Genomic DNA, 26,304 nt, shown 5'->3' on the forward strand with positions numbered 1-26,304 from the left:
CCTACGTTCGTAACGGCAGTTAGAGTTTTTCTTATTAGCTACCGGGCAAACAATATGCGGTTAGCTCAGATGCACTGTACTTGTCTCCCCTTTTTAAAGAATGCTGACAGGAAATTAATTCTCAAAAATGAAAGCTGTCAAATAGTCGTTCGGCAATCAGCATTGATAAGGCCGTATTCGTCTTATTTCATTTAATAAAGCTGCGTGGGATGGGTTATCACTATCAGTTATCATCGCTGGGAAGCAACATTTGATTTTACTTATGCATCGCGAGTTGTTGGGAGTTTGCGTTCAATTAACAAACACATGGAGATTGGGGAATAAAGGAAATACCTACGTCACCCCTCGGTATCCAGTTGATGTAACTTCATCGCCTCATTTACATGAAATCATTCAAGTCTAAACAGTGATATTTTTGTTCCGCGCTCGGGATTAATTTGCACCTCCAAGGTGTTCACGGTGATTTAAACAGATTGAATAGCGCCGCCCCATTGTAGAGGTCTGAGCCCAAGTCGCAGTATTCCAGTTTCCAGTTGCATATGGCACATAATAGGAACAAGTAGACGTTGTTTGTGTCTGATGCAGGACCCGACCGGAGAGAATGAGCGATTTTCACATCATATACCTGTACTGCATCTTATTTGCCACAACTATCAACCAAAACCAATAACTTTACACTACACAAACTAATTACCTGCAAAGACAAAAATATTTTTTATTTGCATCTTTTTCTTCAAAACTATCCCTACAAAATCTTACTTGGTCATTAGAATGAGAGAGCTTAGGTCTACATTGATTGTTTCAAATTTTAGAAAATGGAAGAGAATTCAGTACCGATCTACCGGATGGTCCAACTCAGCTCCCTTCTTCTGTAGCTCAGTTATTACTTATTAGTCAAGTTTGACTTCAATATTTTGTGGACGTTATTTATACTCCTCGACGCATTTCAGGAAAATATTTTTGATTATACAGTGTCACAAAAAAGTTGACGTCATAATGATAACTTTCGTAATAGCTTGCTATTATTTTCATGCTGATTAGGATACCCTTTTAACTTCTTACATGTCCCAATTTTTTAATCGGTTAAGGATTATTGTTAAAAAGATAAAAACAAAAAAAAATTGGTTTTACATCTCTACTTTTTTGAATGTTACAAATTTCAAAAAAAAAGATAAGCAACAGCAAATTTTTAAGTGTCCCATATACCGGGTGGTCCACCCCAGCTCCCGTCTTCTGTAGCTCAGCTATAGTTAAACTTGGAGTTTTGATATTTTGTAGATGGTATTTATACTGTAAGACACATTTTAGGAAAATATTTTTGATTATACAGAATGTCTCAAAAAAAATCAATTTTTTGAATGGCATGCTATTATTTTTTGTGGTTATTATGATAATTTTTGAGCTTGTTACATGTTCCTAATTTTTTTACATCGGTTTAGGGATTATTGTTAAAAAAATAAAAACCAAGAAGAATCGGTTTTACACTTTTAGTTTAAACATCATTAAAAAACATAAACAGTGCTTTCTTGACGACGTTATTACTACGTAAGTATTAAACAAGGTTTAACAGACTTACTACGTATGTTTGATTGATTTGAATTTCTATCAGGTGATTACAATTTATTTCCAAACTTTTTAAAATTTTGAGCTTTTTATTTTGTTTATTTTAAATGGCAATCTCTGTGTATTTTTTACCATTCGATGCAGAATTAAAAAACAAAAATTTTTTCCTATTACAACCCTAACGTAAATTCTAACACATTTGGAGTTATTTACAAAAAACTTGTTTTTATCTGGTATTTTATTAACAAATTCAGTGAATAAAAGTCGAAGATGGCTCCAACGCTGTTTATATTTATATCACTCGATGCGGTTTTAAAAAAGCAATATTTTTTGTTATCACAGCCATATTACAAATCCTACTTTCGGAGTTATTTTCCAAAAACATTAACTATGTTCGATTTTTAATCATTAAAGTCTTTTGCCACTGACAGAATGAGTTTTTATCAAATAATTATGAATCTGTTAGGATTTGCAACACGATTTTGATAACAAAAAAAAGTTTTTTATTTCTGCATCGAGTGACATAAAAAGAAACGGTGTTGAAACCATCTGCGATATGTATTCATTAAAATTGTCATTAAAATACTTGACAAAAGAAGTTTTTATCAAATATTTCCAAATCTATTAGGATTTACGTTAGGGTTGTAATATAAAAAGTTGTTTGTTTTTTAATTCTGCATCGAATGATATAAAAATATATAAGGGTTGTTATTTAAAATAAGCAAAATAAAAAGCTCTAATATTTTAAAAGTTTGTAAATAAATTGTAAACACCTGTAATAATTAAAATCAATCAAACTTAATTGATGTCTGTTAGACCTTGTTCAACACGTACCTAGTAATAATCAAAAAACCACTATTTAAATTTTTTAGTAATTGTTAAAACTAAAGGTGTAAAGCAGATTTTTTTTGGTTTTTATTTTTTTTAACAGTAATCCCTGAACCGATTTGTACAAGACTTTAGGGACATGTAAGAAGCTAAAAAGGTAGCATAATACGCAAAAATAATAGTAAACTGACGGGAGCTGAGCTGGACCACCTTGTATAACTCAATTTTTATTTCACTAAATGGGAGAGAATTTTATTCAGTATCGATCTATATACTATATAAAACATTTTTTAACTGATTTTAACTTCTGGTTGACCGAAAGAGTATTTTTTAATGTTTTAGCACATTTTACAAGCAGAAAGCTAATTATTTTGAAAAATGTTGTTAAAAGTAAATATTTAAAATCACCAAAATATGGCAAAAACGGTATTATTTTTGTATTTTTCAACTTTCTCGTTCATCTTCGCTAACACTGTATGAAAACGTACTAAATAAAACAAAATTTAGTGCGTTTGAACGTTATTTTGTGAGATCATGCCACAGCTTTCTTTGATTTGTTTCGTTGTTGAGCCAATTTTTTTTAAAAATAAACCAAAAAATTAGAAAGCTTGGTCGAGAAATCTGTTATTTCAATATTATGTTCTCAGTTCTTTGTGAGAAACAAAGTGAAAAATAATTAAATTTTGTATAATAAAAGATTTTTTTTTCATTTCCAACTGATTTGATGTTTTTTTTAAATTTTTTGCTAGAAGGAGATGAAAAATTATTTCAACCAGATTTCAACCTGAGATTCATTTATTGTATATCTTACGGCTAATATGTAATCTTGGCCATTTTAATAGAAAACTTAATTTCAATTAAAATAGCGGCTAGAATGTAAACTAGTTAAAGTCCTTGGCTAATTTACTTGAAAGATAGAATAGAAATTTATATTCGCATTTTAATAATTGCAAGTCCAAGTTGTCAGAAGATTGGTAAGTTGCTTAGTTTATAAACCAGATAAAACATCCATTGTTTCGATTAGCTTATAAATCCGATCCGGTAATGGTTGTCAACTAGCTAAAAAAATGTGTTACCAGAAAGCATAGTTTTAATATTAACTAGAGAAAGTCTTGGAAAATTTATAAACTAGCCAACTGTTTTACCTGTTAACTATTTCTTAGCTAGTTTGTAAACTAGCCGCTATTTTAGTTGAAACTGCGTTTTTTATTAAAATAGCGAATGCTTTGGCTCGTTTACAAATTAGACACGTTTACACGTGAGCTGTCAAGAACAGTCTACAAGAATATATTTTTGTTTAAAAGTAATGTTTATGCCTTCCTTGAGGATGAAAGCACTTTTTAGAGCTAAAATCTTAGTTTTTTTTTATACTGAGACTTCTCTATAAGACATCGAAAGTTCATAAATCCTAAATTATCTTATTTTGAGCTCGTTTTTCAGCCAGAGACGCAATTATTTCACAAAATTTTGTTAAAAACAGACCGAAAATTCACCTTATACTAAAATGCATGATATTTTATTTATTTTCAAGTCTTGTTTAGCTAAAGACTATATTGTTGTTTTCGAAAATTTTACCTAAAAATCACCGAATTACGTCAAAAAATTGATCTTATCTTTTTTAGGTTGAAAATTATTTTCCTACTTATGACCTAAAAAGCACAAAATAAATGAAAACAGTTATACATTCTTTCGATTTAGCTTGTTTTTGGGCAAAATTAATTATAAAATATGAATCGAAATGCATTAAATTAAGTCGAAAAATGGATATTTTTTGCTTTTTTGAGTGTTCAGCCAGAAATGGAACCAAATCTGTGAATCAACAAAGTTATATTAGGCCGAAATTGCAATTTTTGCTGTTTTAAGTAATTAACACACTTTCTCTCGAAAAATTTTCCATAAACTGATAGCAAAATCGCTAAATTTGATCTAAATAGCTATTAATTTAACCTTGTTTTAGTCAATTTTGTTCGTACTTGAACATGAAACTTATTTATTGTAGAAGATTTTTGTAAAAACACGCCTGAGAATCACAAAAATAATGTTACTTTTCCGGTTTCACTCGATTTCGAAAACTTTTTCCTTCAAAAATAACTATATGTTTAGCGGACTTGATAACACATCTACTAATTATTCTTTTCGTAAATGGCTTAGATACACTCGGAAATAACACCGACATACAGGGTGATACAGATAAGATAAAGAGCCTGACGATTTGGCGATGCAACCCAAAAAACAAATTCCATCTACGTCTTGATCTAATTTTAATTAGGATTTGCATTTGCAATCCAAGTTATCTTATGTTGCTGACAGTGCTTGACAAGCTTTGACATCGGTGCTAGTCATTATTGTCACATTGTACCCTGCATTGCTGTTGCTGCAATGAATTTGTTTGCCCAACGTTTCCCAAATAGACAATATCCTAGAGGCACGGTCGTTAAACGTCCTGAGTGGGAACTTAGAAGAAATTGGCGTCTTTGCAAAAGAAGAAAACACACTGATAGGACTTTGGATAATGAAGCTCGTCTAATAGCTTATATAACACAGAACCAAAAGGAATCAGCCAGACTTCAGTTTGTCGTTCTGGGAAAAAATAAATTTTCTACCTATCATGTTCAACTAGTACGAGAACTTAGGAAAACTGAATTTGAACGCAGATTAGAGTTTTGTCTCTTTATCGGAACATAAATACAAGTTGGCAACAACTTACTTATTGTGATGAAGCCCAATTTTCTAGCAATGGTAGTGCACAACAGTCATTACTATGCTCAAAAAAATCCACTGTAGATAAGTGAAACACATTTCTAATAAATTGTTTTGGTGAACGTTTAATGTGGCATCTCGCATCTTCGTGTATCGTATAATCGGGCCATTTTTCTTCCAAGAAAAACAAGCAGGAGACCAGCATTTTGAACACTTTTTTCGCTAAAAGTCAATTTTTTGTCTCCCTATTTATTGTTGCAATTATGATTTTGGAAAAACTGATTACCTACCTTTAATGTTTTATTGTTCCATATATTTTGTATTGTAGTTTATACATAAAAAAGACTTCTCTACTTTTTCTATTATTCCGCGAAAATTGAATGGCAATAATGATCGTTTTTTGCGCTAATGTCAGGGTGACCTAAGTTGATAACTTGGATTCAACTTGCAAATCCGAATTTAAATTGGATCAAAGGCGTAAGTGAAATGTGTTTTTTGGGTTGTATCGCCAGATCGTCAGGCTCTTTATTTTATCTGAATCGCCCTGTATAACATATCGAATGTATCGTCGGCTCACTCGGATATAACAACTATCGAATTTAGTGTCCTAAGTTTGAAGTCCTTTCAGTGTCGTTATATCTGGTTTGACTGTACTTCTAATAGTAAAAGATAGACGTAATTCATATTTCATTAGAAAGAAAGAGAAAACTATAAGTAAGAGCTTTTGCTACATATTATTCATACTACTCAATAAATCAAGAGATTAGTTTAACTATTCGAAAGTTGGTGCTTTGTTCGCTCTGCGACGTGTCGGTTCGTTTTGAAAATTTAAGGAAACAGTGACGAGAGCAGTAGAATAGTAAGGTAATGGGGTAAGAAACTTATAGTGTATAAAGAAGTGCCCTTCCCGCAACAACGCGCCATGAGTAGTAAGTGGATTCGATGAGAACCGCACTTTCCACTTACCAAGGATAAGCCCTCTAATAAGAGCGCGAAAAGCTTTATCCAAAGTCAATAGTTAAATGATTTTAAATTCAAATCGAGCCTTGTTTCTATAATCGATCATCTCCGCCTAATTTTATTCCCGCTTATCTCTGGTACTTTCTCGGTGACATCGTGGCCGGAATCGCCCCTCTCTCCGCCGCTCCATTATCCCTAATTTTTATTGCCATTTTTATCATTACCGAGATTGCGACGGTGGCGCCGTGGAGTTAATCGGATCACAAGTCGGGCCTTTAAGAACGTGATCAGGAGATGCGGCGAGGATTTGCTGTGTACGCCTGTCTTCATCTTAGTCCCACATATCTCCGGCCTGCGCCTTGCGCCCCACGGATAGGAGATGGAAATTGAATAAGCCAACTCAGAATGGACGTGACAGTATATTTTTTATCTTTAATTTAGCAGCGAGCTGATAAGTAGCTGCTCCCCGACGGAGCTGGAGAATATGCATTTCGCTAAAGGCGCTCAGGCTGAGATTACGCTCTATATCAGTATTTATTATTCATAACCGAGGCGGAAAGTTGAAATAGTACTATAACGCATGATAAAGGAGTTTTAAATGGTGCCCGCTCAGATCATCCCTTAACAGCGGACAAACGCTACAATTGTGACTCCTGGCGAACCTGGCGAAACTTGCGAGTGCATGTTAAAAAAAGCTAAAGGAGGAGGAATGTGTGGGATATTCCAAATGATGCCTCTCTAATATGCGAAATGATGCGAAAAAAATTGTTATTTTGTTTAACGAGCATAATGTTTGCCAAAACAACTTAGCGCAGCTAAATGAAAATGTATTCTCGATTTTTTGGGGGGGGGGGGGGGAATTTAATAGTGTCTTCGGTCTCCATAATTTTTATCAGCTTAATCCGGCTTTGCCGCCTTTAAGATTTTACGTGTATTTTCCCGTTCATCGTTCCTATAGTAACTTAATAAACTACTCAGATCATCCCTTAAACGCGGACAAATACTGCAATTCTTACTTCTGGAGAAACTGGCGAAACTTGCATGTGCATGTTAAAAACAGCTTTAGGACGAGGTATGTAAAGAATATTCCAAATTAGGTCACTCTAACTGTGAAAAAGCAATAGTAATTTTGTTTAACGAGCATAAGTTTGCCAAAACGAGTGAGCGCAACAAACTGAAAATTAATTTCTTGTTTTTTTTTGGGAATAGTGTCAAGGGCCCCAAAAGTGTTATCAGCTCAATTCGTTAATCCGCCTCTGCCGACTTTAATTTATTCGTGTGTCTTCCCGTTCATCTTTAGAAACTTCATAAATGGTGCCTGCTCAGTGCGGTCAATTTTTACTCCTGGCGAACTTGGCGAAACTTGATTGGTGCATGTTAAAAAAAAGGTATAGGAAAAACATTAGGTATATTTTGTTTAACGAACATAATATTTGGCAAAACGAGTGAGCGCAGGAAATTGAAAATGTATTCCCGCTTTTTTGGGAGGAAAGTGTCCAAGGGCTCCAGAGTTTTTATCAGCTTAATCCGCCTCTGCCGACTTTGAGTTTTTCGTGTATTTTCCCGTTCATCGTCTCTATAGCAACTTAATAAAGCAGCTACAGCTTTACGGTGAACTCACAAAGCAAAGAACAAGCACAAAATACGACTTCTTAAGCTCACCAATGCCGATACACCTATTCTCTCTTAACCGAAGACATTCCAATTATATTTGCTCGCGTTGTATGTAAGTACCACCCAAACAAAACTCAAAGAATTCATTTGCGCATAAAATCAGAATTAGTAAATAATGCTTTGTTTGCGTCATTGTTTTATTGCAATGCTCCCGTTTTGAGAAACGTTCCGAAAGATTGTCTTATATTTCAAACAGGGATAATGAAGCCAATCCGATTTTCCCAATTAAAAATGCTTAAAGTTAAGTAGTCTGATACCTGTATTATAGTAGTAATGTTAAGAAAACTTTGATCCGGAACGGGGATGTTGCGATAAATACTCTCTGAAATTCTGAATGTGTGTCGAGTTGTGTTTACACCGGCTAACGCGGAACGGACAACGCTATCTGAAGACTGTGACATAGATTATCATTGGCTGCCTGTAGTTTCCTGGAGACTTGGAAACTTGCTCGATGACGAGCTTATTGTCACACACCCTACCATTGTCACCTATCTGATCTAATGAATTGAAACATCTGAAAGACATCCACCTGTTCTCTTCTGATAGCGGGAAGCACATTCCGCACCATGTCCTACTCGCATCTAATACAAAACTAACTTAGGTGGATTCGAGTAAACCCCAACCCAATTTTGTACACCAGATCTCCTTTTTTGCTTTGATTTCCCCGAAGAGATTTTTCTTGATTCTTTCACCATTTTATTATAAATTTGTAATACTAAGACACATGTAAAACATTTGCTAATAAAGTATTCGTATTTTGTGTCTGGCTATTTGCGTTTTTTCAACAATCACCAAATTGGAAAAACTTAAGTGACATTTCTAAGTTAGTTATTTTTTTTTGTTCTTTTGTTAGTGGACTTTCCAAAAAAGTCGTAGAATATTTGGTACAACTATTTCAGTGATAAATTTCGAGGTGGTCGGAAACAGACAAAAACACTGTCGATCTTGGGAAAAATTTATTGTGTTTTTTATTTACATACATATTTATAATAAAAAAACAAACTGCGTAAAGAAACATTAGGAGTATTTATTTTAATACACTGCGTTCACATAGACATGGCCACTGGCTACAACACGACAATTATTAAGATACAGAATGATTAACATGTTGTACATGTCTTTATTTATCAACAAAACGAAACATTCGTCTTACAATACAAATGTAATTAACAATCTTTGGTACAATTATTATTACAAATTCAACATATAGAATAAAATTTTGCGCTGAGGTACTAGTCACATGCATGCTAACAACGAAATACTGGTTGCATGAAACAAAAGTGGAAACCAACGAGTATTGGGTACGAATATTTTTATTATTTATTGTCTATGCCAATTCGTCATAACCCCTGTTAAAAATGTAATAGATCGAATGTATCATTCATTACCTACAGTAAGTACAGGTTGAAAAATCACACCAGAATATCAATAAAAATAATAATAATAATAGTTTTAATCGCGCTCGTTATGGTGATACTGTCCCGCGGGTTGATTATCGAACAGTGACATTTTCAATCTCTTGCACTTGGCCCGTCGATTTTTGAACCAAAACTGAACGTTCTTTGGCTCCAATCGGGGAAATTTTTGACGATAAGGCATACAGTTCAATTCTTCGGTATACTTTAATATCAGATTGTGGGAAGGGTGAGTGTTGAGTGAAAACCATTGTTCTAATCTCGGTACTTCCGTAACGGGGTCTATAAATGTACGATTGCGTTTTCGCCGCTCGTCAGCGGTCAAACCCGACATCCCTAAAGCACTGGAACCCGGTGGAGAGGTCGCGGTGTGAGATAAACCTGGGATATAGTGGCTCATGTACATTATGCTATGGCTGAACATCGAGTTTGGCACAAGAGGAAAACCTGCAGCTAGTCTTTCAATACCGTCACTGGGAGTGCGCAACTCTGGAGAGTTGCAGTAGCGCTGAGTTATCTGCCTACTTGCCGGTGAGTTCAAATTGCTCCCTTCGAAATGACTTTTATTGTCATTTTCGGCTTCCAGATCGTCCTCCTCCATGTCGGAAAGATTGATTTTGTTGTTGTTTATGTGGTCGCCGGGCGAGTGGTAGTTAATCGGCTCGTCTTTTGGTTCCACCTTGCACAACTCTCCCTGAAACAAATTACTATAATAATATTGCAGTGTTGTTAAGTATTTAACTTAAGTAATTAGTATGCAGGAATGTTAAGCCGAAGCAGCAATTTGTTACCCGACTGAGAACTAGGGACAGTGGGTGGCTAGGGTGACATGACATAGTTGCTATATACTTAATATACAAAAAATAAATCCGTAATAATAGACCTGATTTGACTGAGAATTTGACGTCCACGAAAATTAAGCAAAATAGTACTGCCAAAACGACACAAAACTGTTGCAGAAGGGCCAAAGGAATATTTATTTAAACTCTGTGCAAAAGAGATGAGTGTTTTTTCTACCTTCTATGTCTATGTGTCTCAAACGTCGCCTCTATAGACAATCAGAGGTGCATCATTGATTAGCAAATACTTGGCCACTATTTCTTTTATGAACGGCTTAAAGATTTTGATCCAAAACTATATACTGAAGAGAGGTTGTGAAACGTCACGCACGAAGTGCGTGTTTCCCAATAATTTAAATAAAACCACTAACTTTATAAACATTTTGTTCCGACCACTTCAGGGACCGGGAGTGAGAACACCGGAGTTAGCTTCATGTAAAAACCGGACTTTCGCACAAAGTTTTAAGGCCGCCTAACTCGATAATTGTAAAAATGAATTTATTTATTTACTTACTTGTATATTTGGTGGAGGCGGGGGTGTTGAGGGACGCGGACTATTCTCTCTGGAGTCGTGTTTCCGCGTTGTAGTGAGCGACAAGGGCCCTGTGGGACTAGAAGGTTGCACTTCGTTCATATCCTCATCTTCTAAATCAGATCCTGCGTTTGAAAATTCATCAGAAGTGTGCGACGCTTGCGGCCCGCGCCTCGCCCCTAGACTGTTTTTCAATCTGTGATCTGCTAAGCGTTCCGAGTTCAAATAACCATCAGAAATGAGAAATCCGGTACCGTTGGTAGGGCTATGGTTGCTGTAACCGTTTACGGCGAGATGGCATGGCAGACCTGGTGTGACGTTTCTGATTTCCGCGCGTTTTTGAGCAGCTCTTGCGTTTTTGAACCAGTAGACTACATTGTTGACGTCCAGCGGTTTGCGGCCCCTTCTGGACTCAAGACTGTTGAGTTCCTTCACGTATTGTTGGATTTGCTGCCGGCTGGGGTGTTGATTTTCGGTGAACCAACGTTGCAACTTGGGGAGTTCAAGTTCCGGGTCGAAACTGGTCCGCATTCGGGTTTTTTGGGTGGGGAATTGATTGTGAACTGTTTGCATTGCTGGATGGCCGGATTCGGATAATGTGCGTTCGGAGGATTTGGACGCTTGGGGAGGTACTGAATATTGGTTTGAGAAGGAACCACCGAATTGACTTCGGCTTGCTGGTGACTGCGGACTGAACTGTGTTGACCACCACTGGTCGAATTTTCGTCGGATTTCTTCCGATATTTCCGGAATCGGGGCGCAATTCGGTGACGTGCGACAAATTTGCGAAAGTATTATCTGAAAATGTCGAATTGAATGGTGATTAGTGATTACGGTTGATCAATAGAATGGAGGGATTAGGGGAAATGTGAAATGCGATATAATTATGAGCGATGTTTGAGTTTATATTAAATGTAAATTTGAGCAAATCTTTGCATGTGGGTTTTTAGGGTGAGATTACGGTACTTAACAACAGGCGTTCGAAGCCATGTTTTCCCGGATTTATCTTAGGTTCAGCTACATTCAAATGAAAGGCGCAAGTGTTATGATTTATAAGCCGTCGTTAGCCGTGCGCTTTCTGGCGTTGTACTTATTTTCGAATCAAAATCTCGCTTTGTGGACAAGGATCAAGAGCCACTAAACTCACTGAATGAGCATTGCACGTCTATAATCCGTCCCTAATAAATAGAACTGGGTTCTAAACACGGCTCACCCCACCGTAAGTGTTTGTTGTATTTTATCAATTGAAGAAGAGAAACGACATTGTTGGCGGGGTGGGGTTTAGATCTACTCTGTGCTGTAGGATGTAGAAGGCTTTTGATCTCATTAATACCATGAAATAATGCTACATAATCTTATTAAAAGCGAGGTTACTGCTATTCTCTGCACCCTTAATACATTCATTCCCGTTTAATTCTTAAGACGCGCGCCTCAAACCAAAGCAAAATTCCCGTTTTCGCATAATCAAAACAAGCATTAATGCACGTACCTCGTCGAGTGGACATCCTGAAGAGATTAGTAATCCATGTGATTGCAGCAACAGGAAACGCAAAAGTTTATCCTTAATGTCGTTGAACGTGCCCGGTCTTCCTCTAAACACTTGGATCCTCAGCGTGGCTATCGTAGTTAATTCCCCTAATATGTCACCAACAGTTACGAGAGGATCATCGGATATTTGCTCAAAATTAAGTGCTTTCCAATTTTTGATAACCACGGAACCTTTCGCGGCAGCTGCACTGTCAGCGGAATAGCCTAATCGAAGAAGGGCTGCTTGCACGAGGCTGTGAAAAGGGGTTCCAACTGGAATTATCACGTAGCTATCAGTTTCAACCATAGGTCTTCGTCTCCAAGCTCCGTGTTGTAGCGCTCGATTCTCATCCAAGGTGCAAATCGCTTCAACGATGCAATGAACAGGGAGGGACTTGGCTGAAATACAATAATAATTAGCTATTAGAAAAATCGGATGATTAAGGAGTTGGCAAAGTTATATCTCGACGGAGTTGGCAAATGAAGCTGTCAGTGTCACATTAAAGAGTGCAGTAGATGATCGCGCAAAACTGAAGGGTGAGATCTTGTTCAGGCATTGCGAATTTAATGGGAACGTGTAAAGCGGAAAAGTATCCAGTGATAAGAAAGACAGACAGATCAATTGATAGCGGGGTAGAGATGACAGTTAATGTAGCGCTATAGTAAAGATTTCTTCATTTCCTTTTCACCTTAAAAGATGACAAAGTTTGTTCGGTTTTCCTGTGCGCGTTTGAAATGCGTTAACTCTCGCCCTTCGATAACGTGCGAGAATGAGTGATCATCGACTGGGTCAGTAGATTTGAATTAAAGTTGCGGTATTCTAAATGCCGGTAGCACAGCTTGAGCAAGTAATAAACCAAGACGAGGGGGTATTAGGCCTGCTGGCCGGCCTGTCTATGCTAATCTTGTTAGGTTAAGAAGGTTTCTGCATATTACAGAGCTTTAACTGGAGCAACCTAGACCTAGCCGCGCGTCTTAAGGATTAGTTGGCTCGACTTGAGCTGCCACACAAAGGACGTTACAATGTGACGTTAGCCGTATGAAACAGTGAAAGGTCTTAATTTGTAAGTCGGTGCGTTATTTTCGTTTTATTAAGGCGTGTTTCGGCCGGTCTTACGATGCAGATGCGGCGAACGGCGAACGACTCAGCTCTAAATCTCAGGGATCCGGCTGCAGGATCCGGCCCGGACCTAATCCTGTCGGCTTACCGCGCTGTGTATAGTCCACTAGTCGCTAATCCCACCGGCTCTAATCCAGGCGGGCTGACCAGCGTCTTAACTGGGGTTCATATTGCCTTCCGGTCCTTTGTTCTAGCCTGACTGATCAATAATGCAACCTTATAAATAATAAGGCCAACTCTAATAACTATGTTACGGAACGTCGTGACCTCCTGGATTTAGCCAACTTGTCTAATTGCATTTAGCCTTCCATAGTGCACCTAAAAATTTCAAGAGCCGTGTCGCGACATATAGTTTCAGCACCGGTGCTTGCGAAGTTTAGCCAAGTTACCGCCACCGCAATCAGGATTATGTCAACAAGTATTTATTCACTCAAATCACTGTAAAATTACATCACTTGTACATATCCATTTTCAGTATTTTTACGGAAAGTTTTATGTTACAAAAATTAATACATAGTAAGAAGTGTCCTACATTTAAAATCAACATTTTATTACAAACGTAACGTGAAATTACATTTTTTATAATGCAATGAGATTCCATGCAAGTGTAGTGACTTTACAATAATTTGGGGATAAGAAAATGGTTTCTGGTGGTTTCTCCACATTTTATAAGAAAATAAGCTTTTTTTATATTCAGCCTAACTCCCGTCATCTGTAGCTCTGTTATTAGTAAAGTTAGACTTTTGATATTTTGTAGAGCATTCCAGGAAAATATTTTTGATTAAGCAGAGTGTCCCAAAAAATATATAATTTTTTTAGAGACATGTTATTGTTTCTTTGTGCTCATTAGGATACCCTTTTGGCTTCTTACATGTTCACAAATTAATAAAAAATAGAACCAGTACTCTTTCGATGACATTATGACCAGGCAAGTGTTGATCCTAACAACCTAACAGGCTTAGGGATTAATTGAATGTATCTGATCTAAATTAATACAGGTTGTTCACAATTACTTAAAAATACATAAAATAAATTCTGAAGCTTTTTGTAATGGTTATTTTAAATGGGAACCCCTGTTTATTGTTACATCATTTTTTTTATTATAAATTTAGCGTAAATCCTAATAAATTTGAAGTTATTTGCTGAAAACTCGTCAATTTTATGTCAATCGATGCGGAATTAAAAAACAAAAAATTGCTAGAACAACTCTATTGCAAATCCTAACACATTCGGAGTTATTTGCAAAAAAACTGTCAACGACAAATGACTTTATTGATGAAAAGTTGAATAGGGTTAAGGTTTTTGGCAAATAAGTCCGAATGTGTTAGGATTTGGATATTAGGATAATAATAAACGTTCCATTTTTAATTGAATGATATAAGAATTAACAGGTTGGAGCTATTTCCGACTTTTATCATTAAATTTGTCATTAGAATAGTAAATAAAACAAGTTTTTTGCGAATAACTCCGAATGTGTTAGGGTTTACGTATTAGGGTTGTAATTAGAAAAAGGGCTCATCTTTTAATTCCGCATCAAACAATTTAAAAATAAACTTAAAATAAGTAAAATAAAAGCTCTGAAATTAAAAAAGTTTGGAAGTAAATTGTGAACACCTGTAGTAATTCAGATTAATCAAACTTAGTTAATAAGTCTGTTAGACCTTGTCAGCATATGCCTAGTAATAATGCTATGAAGATGGCACTGTTTGTGTTTTTTATAATTTTTTCAAAGTAAATGTGTTAAACGATATTTTTGGTTTTTATTTTTTTTAACAGTAATTCTTGAACCGATGTGGAAAAATTTTAGAGACATGTATGAAACTAATGAGCACGAAAAAATAATAAAAAAATAAATATGCGTATGGTGGTAATGCGATCACCTAAGAGTCAGAGTTTTCAGGTCGCATCTACAGCCTTTGACCACCTGTATTGTTACGAAAAGAATTGTGATTAGTGATTTAATAGAATAATATGAAATTGAAAACTTTGTTAGTTTCAATATATTATTCCTAGGTTAATGTAATTGACATATATAGGTACTTAATATTGAATAAAAATAACAGTAGACTAGAAGAAAAAGAAGCAATCTATAGTGCATTTGCAAATATATATATAATGTTATACCTACTAGTTACGTCTATTAGGCATGGGGAGAACTTTTGATAAGTTTACATTGTTCTACAAAACAGTTCTAAAAATATTCCGATGTTATAGTGTCAGATGTCATTGTTTTTTTTGTATATATGAATTACAGTTTGAAAATGGAATTTTACAACGTAAAGTTTTTGCGTAAATATTTTTAACTGTGCAATCGCTTGAACTAGGGAATCGACTAGTCTATTGTTCAGATAAGCACATTTTTACATTTCGCTCTACCACTCATTACAGATTACGAAAAATCTTCGTTTAGCTTATGCCTTTACAAAGCGCTTGTTTCGGATTGAGGTTTCTTACTGTTTACTTTAATCCGCTGTTATAGTCTCTTTGTCCAAGTTGGCTTTTTTACATAGTGCGTCCGTCGACACGTCCTCGCAGCCAAAGCGTCTTACACAACAGCTTATTTCTATCCATTTTCTTATTAGCTTAAGTCTTGTTAGTCTAAAGTTTTAATTCGCGCAAGTTGTAAAGAGTCGACAGTGGGAGGCGCGGAAGGGCTGTAAACTTCAGTTTAGAGAGTGCGAAGGGTCTTCGAACCCGCAATACTGTTTACAATAAGTCCTCTGCCCTGCTCTGCTAGCGCGCTAATACGATTTCATGCTGGATTTGCGATAAGGATTTAAAGGAGCCACTTGGATTGCGAAACATCTTCGAAGTAGTAGTCACACACTGTTTTATACGTCAATACGGCCAAATCAACCACTCTTAATTACCAACAGGTGGCACACTAAACTACAAGTATTTCGCCTGTTGAAGCTGCCACATATTATGGACTCCTTGTATCGATTGCATTTCCGCTTCGATACAGGTGCAAAACACCCAAACACATTTTCTACATTTGGGTAAACCCAACCTTAAACCTTAGTTTACGATACAGCGACAATTAACAATTATTCCTAATCGATTAATATTTAAGCCTGCGTTTCATCACCATTTCAACTATTCATTATAATATAATTTCGATCAAGATATTTCTATTCCGTGTTATTAAATTTACCATAAAATTTGGTATAATTATATCAATATAACTATAAGATATTATTAATCTATGAGGTTGGTGTTGAATAAAAAATTATAAATTGCCCAAACATTTTTAATATGCAATGCATTAACTTATTTCGTCAATTTATACATTTTTGAAAAAGAAAATGGGTTTCTAAAAAAGTTTGCAGTTCTATTAACAAATATTACAAAAACTAAACGTTTCAAGGAACATAAAATTTATAGAAACAATTACGAAAAATTGAAATATCTAAATCGTTTTATACTTTTTTTTAAACAATAATTTTTATTGGACATGTCTGTACGAAACAAACAATATCTTCCAAGTTACAAAAAAAAATAAGTTGTACATAACCCAAAATATACTATGGCATTAAAAAAAATAAAATCGTCAGCTTATACCATAAAGAAAAATTCTGCAGCACCTGCTGTTTTTTAAAAATCACCCTGTATTTGCGTTTAGCAATGCGATAAATTAATTTTAGTATAAAATTTCTTGTTGATTCTTCTGTACTACCCATTACGATTTCTAAATAATTTTTATTCTTCGACACTGTCAAAATTTCCGGTTTTTCTCTTGTGTAAAGCAGTTTTGACAACTATTTGGCATTTCTCAATACAAAACGTCAGATTATTTTTAACAGATTTAAAGCAATTTAAACCTTGTTGAGTGTAATTCAAAGAATAAAATGTTGTATTCAACTCGTTTTCGTGTAAATCGGTTCATTTATTTCACATCGTAGATGATAAACCACTCGTGTAATAAAACGTCCGATTTACACTCAAACTCGTTAAATAAATAACTATTAAATCATTTTAACACTGAACTATATTTTTCAGATAAGCTAACCTGCTAAGTAAATAAAAGTGGTTTTCTAAATAAAATATTGTAAATTCCAGGTAAAATAATCTAAATGCTATGTAATAAAAAGTGCTTAAGAGCACTCGGAATATCTGAGACATTCTCATGACACTCGTATCATTCTGGCGCCCCCCTTGAACAACTTTTTTTGAGTATAAACGTTTTATTTATTTATTTTTCCCATAACATGGTACTTACAAGCACATATCAAAATTTGATGGTAGTAACGATCTAAGCAAAGACTTATGCTTAATCAAAATTTCTCAAAAATTAAGTCATTTATTACCATTTTCGTTGTATTGTGTTTAGTGTGACTTAGGATTCGGCACTGTTTGGCTTATTGTCAGAGAGGTAACTTTGAAGTCTGCTGTCTGTCGCTTGCAACGTGATCTTTTAGGATAAAAGATTTGTGGGGCGGTATTTTTGAATAGTGAGTTCTTACATGCTGGTCTTTACTTTTAAGAAAGCCATTGAAAAATGATGAGAAACAAAAGAAAATTAGTGATGTTAATCGGATTTTTGGTAAAAGCCATAGCAATGAATAATCACGTTAGCAATGGAGCCGGGACAAAAATAAAATGAGGCGGCAAGTTAATTACTTCTTTGATCGTTTATTGGTGACTTGTGGGAAACCTGCCAAAATGTTCTTGTAAATTGTGAACATATCATTTGGAAAGCGGATGTGCACTATCACAGTGTCGGTAATCCGCCCGCGCTCCCCGCCGGACGTTTATCTGCTTCCGCTCTTGATCCCCTTCAATCCAGTCGGTGTTCGAGCCGAATGAATATCCATCCTGGTTTAGTTGGAGCGAATGCAACGTTTACGGACTGCACATGCACGCTCCTAATCCGACTGCGTGCTTATCTCGTCGAATCACTCATCTGTCTCCTTTCGTTGCAGTCCGGTGATCGCTTTCGTAAGGATTAAACCTCGACTATCCGATAATCCCTGGACTGGGACACGTGCACCCCCGTTCATGTGATTGTTGCAGCAACGAGGATTAATTATTTCGTTTCGATGTATACAGGCTGATTCTTTTTTTTTGTCCAAAACTACGAGCACCCACAAGGGTTGCCACCTTATTAGAATTTGGGTTGACCCGGAAAATTTTATTAACTTATAATTCAACTTAAAAGAAGGAATGCTCTTTTAAAAGCACAGTAATACATTTTTTAAATACAGGGTGACCCAGGGGTGGTAACCAAAGTTATATATTTTTTATTGGAACACCTATTTTTGCACTATCTATTTTCGTTTTGGAATTATTCAACTTTGCGTTTCCAAAAAGACCAGCTTTCGAAAAATCACTGCGAAGTTGTCTATGAATATTTTCGGACAAATCTGCAACAGTAAAACTTCGAATAGTTTGTAGTTCTAGCAAGTAGTCGAATTTTAGTTAAAACAATTACCTAATGTACATTTACGATAAAAAAAATGACACTCCTAAAACTGAAGTCACATATCTTTACATATCTTGTAAACTAGTTGGATATTGTGTAAACTAGCTGGACAATATGTATTTGTTTACATCTATCGATAGCATTTTTTATAAGCTTTGTACATTAGAAAGTATGCGGTTTGTCTAGCAAATTTGAAATATTTCGTAAGGTTTTCAAAAAAATATTTCTTTTCTTAATGAATGAAATTTATTCATGTATCAAGTAGTAATTGAAGGGCTTAGCGTAAGAACATGATAAGCCACAAACACAAACTAATTAGTTCTTGAATAAAATTCTATTAAAATTTTAATAATGCAAGACAATTATTGCTTTAAATTACTCCCATCAGTGTTACTTGCGCTGTGGTTTCTGACAGTATTGCTTGTTCTGAAACTGTAGATAAATCATTTTAACCGTTGATCTCATACTTTGCCAGAATGTGTGGCACATCATACTCTTACACTAAGCCCTGCAATTAGATTACTAATGTAATTACTAATTAGTCACATTAGTATATATCAAAAAATAAATTACCATTTGACTTATCAGATTCTAGACTTTTTGTAATAACATACATTTTTTGGAAAATCTCAAAAAATATTTTAAATTTGCTATACAAACACCACACCATTAGAAAGCTTACCAAAAATGCTATCGATACGTAAAAACAAATACATGGTGTTCCATTAAAAAAAAAAGAGTTATTCAACTTTTTGCGTTTTGGCACAACCTGTACACATTATCTGGGTGCTTTAACGAAAAGTCGACTATTTGCCGAAACTACAAAGAATTCTAAGTTTTTCAGTTACAAATTTGTTGGAAAAAACTCATAATAATTGCGAAATCGAAAAAGATTGCAGTCTATACAAAGTTTCATTATTTTGTTACGTAGAATCTAAACATGCAAAAATATATAGAAAGTTCCGTCTAAAAAATGTAACTTTGGTTCACCACCCTGTATACAAGACCCTGTGTATAATAATAATATTTTTATTTTTGTGTAGGTTACGTAGATTTATCCAATAATAAAAACGGCATAGCAATATTTCCAATAGCAAAATAGTTATAGTCCGATTACGTATCCCTGGGTCACCCTATAGGGATGTACAATGTTAATTTATTTGTATTTTACAAAATTGAAACAATAACAAGGATAAAATTAAAAACAACAAGGTGATGCTTCTTTTAAATGGTAACAAAAATAGAAGAACATTTAAAAAATTTGAATTAATAAAAAATAGTCAAAATTAAAAATAACGTAATAAAAAATCAAAATACATAACAGGAACATATTACCAAGCGATCATTTGAATTTATAATAACTAGAGTAGGCGTTTTTTTCTTTGTGATTGATAAACTAGTGCAAACTGAGATAAAAAATGTAAATATTACCATTCGAAACTTGAAACTCTTCAGCTTGATTAATTATGATAATCAGCGTTTTCCTGCAACTTAAAAAACCAAGAGATCATATGGTATAAAGTCTTGACCATAAAAAAGGTTATTTTGAAATAGCAAATTTAAATAAGTATTTTTTATTACTTTAGCAGGATCGTAAGGTGATTTTTGTTCCTCTTTAAAAAAATGCAAATTCTAAACAGGACATATTAAAATAAAATTCAACATTTTGTTTCTATCATCTGTCCATAGATTTGGCGTAAAAGAAAAAACTCTTTCGGAATACGCATTGCTTAGGTATCTCAATAATAAATTAGGTATCTCATTTTTTTTTAATTTCGGTCAAAATTGTTTCAGCAGACTAAGGTTTTCTAAAGAGATTTTTAAAGTTACAACATCACTATGTAATATATATTATCGTCAATATTTGTAATGTGGGTACCATTTTTTGCTTCAATAATTTTGTCATGTGATGTCACAGTTTTTTTTTAATTTAAACAAGTAAAATTCTATCATTTATTGAAATAATCAATAGTTTTTTTGGTAAACCAGAGTAGCATCTTTCATGAATTTTTGTTTTTTTGTGGTTGTAAATATTTTAACGATGATGAAGCTTTTGCATAAAAAAACGTTGCGCTATTTGATTTTTCATGTCACACATGACATCGTATAGTGTATTACTATCTACCTGCAATATTCCCACTTTTAGAATGTTCGTGTAGTGATGCACAAAGAACAAATAGCCAGGGCTGTCTTAAGCGGGGGTGCAATAGGTGCACGGCACCCAGGCGGCAAATTGAACTATTAAATATTATTTTTAATTTTGGTTTTTTTTTCTTTTAAGAAAAAAGAAATTGTGTTCCATTTTAATATTTTGAGAAATAGTTTTTTAGACATTGTGAGGGGCGGCAAACTCGTTTGAAGAGGTTCGCCGAACTACGCGCCGTAATTATCCTTTTATTTATCGTACTTTATTAGTTTCTCTAATTCCTTGAAAACAAGTCTTTATTTTAATAGCAGTCAATTCATTTTGATTGAGGAATTGGTAGTATTCGAAAGTAATTAAACAATTTTTGTATTTGAGAGTATATTTTATTTTTTGGCGTATAAAATGTAAAATTGTTCAAAAAATTTGTATTTTTTATGTCCATGGTTCATCAAAAACTAAAAAAAATGGCGATTAAGTTGCACTTTTGTTTTTGAAAACACAATAATAGTAGGCAATTAGTACTGTCTTTGATTTCAAATTTCAACAAATTATGAAACTTACTTTATTTTTCTTAATATTTTCAACCTGTAAGTAATTATTAACCGTGCTGCCAAAAATTCTTTGGAGGTGACCAGTTTTTTTTTTCAAAAAATATACGTATTTTTTCTGCTTTAACACTGCGATAAAAATAACTTCAAACATTAACTTTGAAACCCCTTTCAAAAAAACTAGGGTAACACAGAACTGATGCTGCAAAAAATCTTTGAATTAATTTTACAAAATAAAACAAAACAAAAAAAATTTAGCAAATTCTTTTTTACTCTCTAAATTAATATCTTCTAAATTACCTAATACATTTTATTAGAAAAGAATAATAACTATGCGAAAATCTTCTTATTCTCCCAAAAGATACTACAAAATCTGCTAAAATGTAGAACCCTAGAAACTCAAAACACTCTTTTAACGTCTCAGTATTTTTCGCTCTGTTATATAATTCTTAAAAAACTAAATTTTCAACATTAAAACTTAACGAATTAGTTGCATTCCTACCTGAGTTATGAATACCATGACAGTTACAATTCGTCGTAAGAATATTTTTATTCAAATTTGTTAACTTTTGATATACCGAATTGTGCAAACCATAGTTTGCTTTATCAGCACTATAAGGAATATATGTCGCTTACTTTAAAACAACATTTTTCTAAAGATTTTCGATAAAGTCCAACAATTTATTACACATTGGAAATACAAAAAAACCTGGAGCTCGGAGACTCCGGGTCAAACCCGGAGAGGAAGCAATCGTACCATAACTTAAGTACCACTTAAAATTTCAAACTTGGCGCCAATTTCTCGCACTTCCGGACGTGCCAGCCATTTTGGAAATAATTTAGTTGAACTCAGGAAGTTCGATTCGCGCTGTGTACAAAATTTCAAAGCCGTAGCTACACTGAAAGTTAAAAAGTGTCTAATGGGAGCTTTAAGAGAGTCACCCTGTATGATGCCGAGTGGCGATGGAGATCACCTTGGAGACACCTAAGCCTGGATCAGACGGACCGCTAATCCGCCGATATGTTGAGGCTGCACGCCAGACTTGGCCACTATCAGGCCCCTGAAAGTGTATACAAATTATGTGTTCACTGGGAGGGGTGGGGCAAAGGGGGGAAATGGCTAAAATAGTTCGTGTGCTCCAGCTTAGAGGTCGCGTCAGTTGCAAAGAAATCTGTAAAGTTAAAGGAATCTGTCACACATTTTGCTAAAAGTAAAGAAGGTTCACTTAAAAATAATCGACGTGCGCACACTTCTCTTTTTAATTCTTTGATTTATCAACAGTCGATTATTTTGCTGTCGTTGCGGTTTTTGGCGACATTTTGTTTTAATGTGTTTTAAAGACTTCAGAAAACGATTTAACGTGATTTTTTGGATGTTTTTGTGATCAAACATCTCTACTTTTATATGGATCTTTTATTTGAATCTAGTGTATAGTGTGAATGACAATGTTTTAATGAAGGATGAATCAACTTAAGGCAAATTAAGGTAAACGTTATTGAAAGGTGTCTATACACCAATTAATTGCGATTTCTAGATATTAATATAATCATATTACACCAAGAAGGATCACACAAACTTAGGAGATGAAGACCGTCCTTGGAGATGATAACGGTTCTTGGGATGTAATTGAAAATCCCATGAAGACGAGTTAAATATAATGTGCAGTAATTAATAGGTATATCATAATAATAAATAAATTTATTGTAGTTGCGAAGCTAGTATTTTGTGAAAGCAGGGAGTTTAGGACTTGCTATGGTTCAAGGTTTTCAAATTCGCCATGTCCCTCTATGTCTTAATCTTTTATGTTGTTTTACACAATGTTATAACGCCTATGCCTGTTAAAAAAACAAGGTTTGTCCTTTTTGTGATTGCTTAATTTAGAAACTAAGCGAAAAAACGTATTCTACAAGTATCATACAAGTTAATCAATATTAAAGCCTACTATTATTATAAATTTAAATGATTACATGGTAGTTTTAATCAGTTAACTTCCAGTGATAGTTATGTATATCAGATATGTGGGTTTTTATTTAAAATAATTTTAGCACACTTGTAATTCTCTTGTGTTTGAGTAATTTACTAATAACTATGATGCAATCGAGATTACTTTTAAAAAATTTCAAAACTTATCAAGAACTTTGACATCAAACTGTTAAAGTACGTGTTAGGGCCGCTTTTACAAATGTCCGTAAACCTTATAACCGCGAATAAATTTCGAAAAATAGTTGTTTAAATTTAGCCTTAAGGGACTTAAAAATTGGACTATTGTCAAAGGTTACAAGCAAAATTTTGATATTTTTTTGCTTTTCTGAACAGTCTGTAGACAAGTAATCAAACCAACAAAACTGATGTATTTATACAGACTGATCCCGAAATACTGTGTCTGTTAGCAATCTGAATTTAAATTTTAAAGGATACCAATAGTGTACACTTTCAGGTAGCAATTCAATAATTTAATCTGATGCCAACATACTCAGTTTCTCTGGATCATTATGTATATTTAGACAATGTATTTACATATATTATTACATCTGAGTATGTTTATGAAGAACAATTCGAGTTAAATTAATTTTGCCTATACATTCCAGCACGTTATTATTTTTTTAATAAATTTTTATTGGAAAGACTTTGTTTCATTTTATTAAGCGATGTTAAATGTTTTTGTGCTATTGCAACTGTTACAGATGCTTTTTTATTAAAATGTCTCGTAACAGTGCATGAGTACAGAAACATTTAACATTTATAATTCTTTAAATTTGGAAAATAAATAAAATGTCCTGTTTGAATTTCCCGCTATTATCGAATTAGTTCGTTCTCCCAGGGTTAGGTGGCGCTTTCGCGAAAAAACGAGGGGTAGACAGAGAGATTCGCTTCTTCCTCTCTCTTATTCTATGGCCACTATGAATACAACTATAAACCTGTTCAGTTCGCCCGTCTAATCCCAATAATATACGGATTAATTCAATACGGATTAAGTTTAGCCATTGGTGCGTGTTATCGTCATTCTACAGAAATGCACTACTTTCTGTAATCCGGACGTTTTATTTCCCACATGCTTCGCCGGTTTTACTCCTTAAAACGCACTCATTTTACTACAAATATTTAGCAGAACACTTTTTATACCCACTTCTTAAAATCCAAAAACGATACACTTCTTTCACGATCACGGCGTTGCTCCTTTTCCGAGAAACAACAATATCGCAACAATAGCAAACTTTTCTTACGATTATTAGATTCTTTAACGGTAACAAGCAGATAACACAATGTCTCCTAGCAAAAACGCGAAAATCATTTATTTGTAGTAATGGGTACTAATTTGGTTTTACGGTTATAAAATCACATACAAAATGAAAACTATTTGACTAGTCTTGTGCTGGATTTTGGGCAGTGCAAACAAATGTGTCATATTCGCCTCATGTGGGCAAAAATTCATTCGCGTGTAAAATGTATGAGGATAACCACCTGTTGGTATGAAGTGGGGAGAACTTACCGAACACCTCGTTTACGCCACTTTATTGTTTCCCGGGTTCATCGAAACAAATAAATATTTTGACATCAACTGGACTTGATATCTTATCAAGTAATTTTTAATTGGTGCCTAATTTTTCATGTAACAAGCGGCTAGAAATGAATGACGTCGTAAGTTTAACTTATGGTGAAAGATAATGTGGTAATAGTACAGTGCGTTCAAAAAGTCTTTAGATTAACTCTTGCTGTGAAATTTTGAATGTATGTTGATTTCTTACGATTACTACGTACGAAAATACTGGCGTTGGAGAAAATCGCAGGTAGCGCATTCAACAGAATAAACCGATAATCTATCAAAGAGTTGATCTAAAGACTTTTTGAGCGCACCGTATATTATTATACAAGTTGTACAAGACAATCTATTGTCGAACGAGAGGTTTGAACTGTAGAACAATAGAAAAAATCTTTTGCTGCAATGATTTTTTTGGCAAAAATTGAGTGTAATTTAAGATGGTTGTAACACTTAAACCATGGTCTGTGCTAATTTAATTGATCAGTTTTTTGATTCTGGTATGGAATTAGTAAGAAGTTTTTCATATGTTTTCTCTCGAAGTGAATTCTGCAGTCCATGAAATCACATCCAGATTGTGTACACAGAAATGAGCGAAAATAGTTCACTCGCAAATTTAGAAAAAAAAAGTGAAAAATATTAAAAAATCCATTTTGATCCACTATAAAAAATGTTATTAAACACAGTTTTCAGAACGTAATATTCCGAGGTTAGGATTAAATTAACTTAAAGACTATTAAACACAAGTGCAGAGAATAATTAATAACAAATCGATGTAGACTTAAAAGCCCTTTAAAAATCGATAACCTCATAAGTTTGAATAGCTGTTTTGAAATCGTCATTTGAAAGAAAAAGCTAAGATCTTTCATTTAGTGTTTTCAAATTTCTATGTGAGGTAAAAAATTTTTTAGGAGAGAAACAAGAATTATCATAGTCTATGTACATCATAAGAAAAACTGCTTTTTTCAACTTTTATGTTGTATTTAGTAGTTTGTTGTTTCAGTTTTGACGCAATACTATTGTATTACTTGCTTTGTTTTTAGCATATTTTACATAGCAATCATAGCATGATAGATATATACATAAAAAAAATTATCACTGTAATAATAATAACTATTTATCTTCATTCATTTACTTGAATTGGCAAAGCAGTTAATAAATTTTGTTAATAGTTATCGACTACCAATATAACCAGAAGAGCTTTAAAAAAATTATATTAGGAGTCATGTAGGTCGAAAGTGGTTATACTGTGGAAACTCTATAAGCCGAACCTCTATATCTCGAAAATTCGATAAGTCGAACAGATTTCCGGTCCCCTTTTGACTCAGAATTTCTCAAAATATGTTATTTTGGAATTAAAAAATCGACTCACTCACTTGTCTCATTGCCTTCTTTATCTTAATTTGGTGTTTTTTAATTAAATTCGGTGAAAAATTATAGTATCAAATAAAAAGTGCAAGAAGATGTCTTGCTTGACCTAATGTGCCGACT

At 34.2% G+C, this 26,304-nt stretch overlaps 1 protein-coding gene and 1 long non-coding RNA gene across 4 annotated transcripts in view; one reads left to right on the plus strand and one right to left on the minus strand.

Moving 5' to 3' along the window:
• Positions 1 to 8,666: 8,666 nt before the first annotated feature.
• dve (defective proventriculus) overlaps positions 8,667 to 26,304 on the minus strand; it is a 33,810-nt gene continuing 16,172 nt past the window's right edge. The window contains exons 1-4 of one of the 3 annotated variants that reach the window (XM_064359317.1): positions 17,779 to 18,331; positions 12,001 to 12,437; positions 10,494 to 11,309; positions 8,667 to 9,834 (exon numbers count right to left, since the gene is read on the minus strand). In XM_064359317.1, the coding sequence (XP_064215387.1) occupies positions 9,178 to 9,834; positions 10,494 to 11,309; positions 12,001 to 12,437; positions 17,779 to 17,848 (1,980 nt within the window). In that variant the 5' untranslated portion in view covers positions 17,849 to 18,331 and the 3' untranslated portion in view covers positions 8,667 to 9,177. Of the gene's footprint in view, positions 9,835 to 10,493; positions 11,310 to 12,000; positions 12,438 to 12,727; positions 13,511 to 17,778; positions 18,332 to 26,304 lie in introns of those variants that run through there. The other 2 variants (XM_064359318.1, XM_962836.4) reach the window with 2 other exon arrangements.
• Positions 22,189 to 23,184, plus strand: LOC107397528 (uncharacterized). The gene is made up of 2 exons (XR_001574612.2): positions 22,189 to 22,760; positions 22,810 to 23,184. It is a non-coding gene; the product is annotated as an uncharacterized LOC107397528 (long non-coding RNA).

This window comes from Tribolium castaneum, chromosome 10, assembly GCF_031307605.1.
Source record: "Tribolium castaneum strain GA2 chromosome 10, icTriCast1.1, whole genome shotgun sequence".
Taxonomy (NCBI): Eukaryota; Metazoa; Arthropoda; class Insecta; order Coleoptera; family Tenebrionidae; genus Tribolium; species Tribolium castaneum.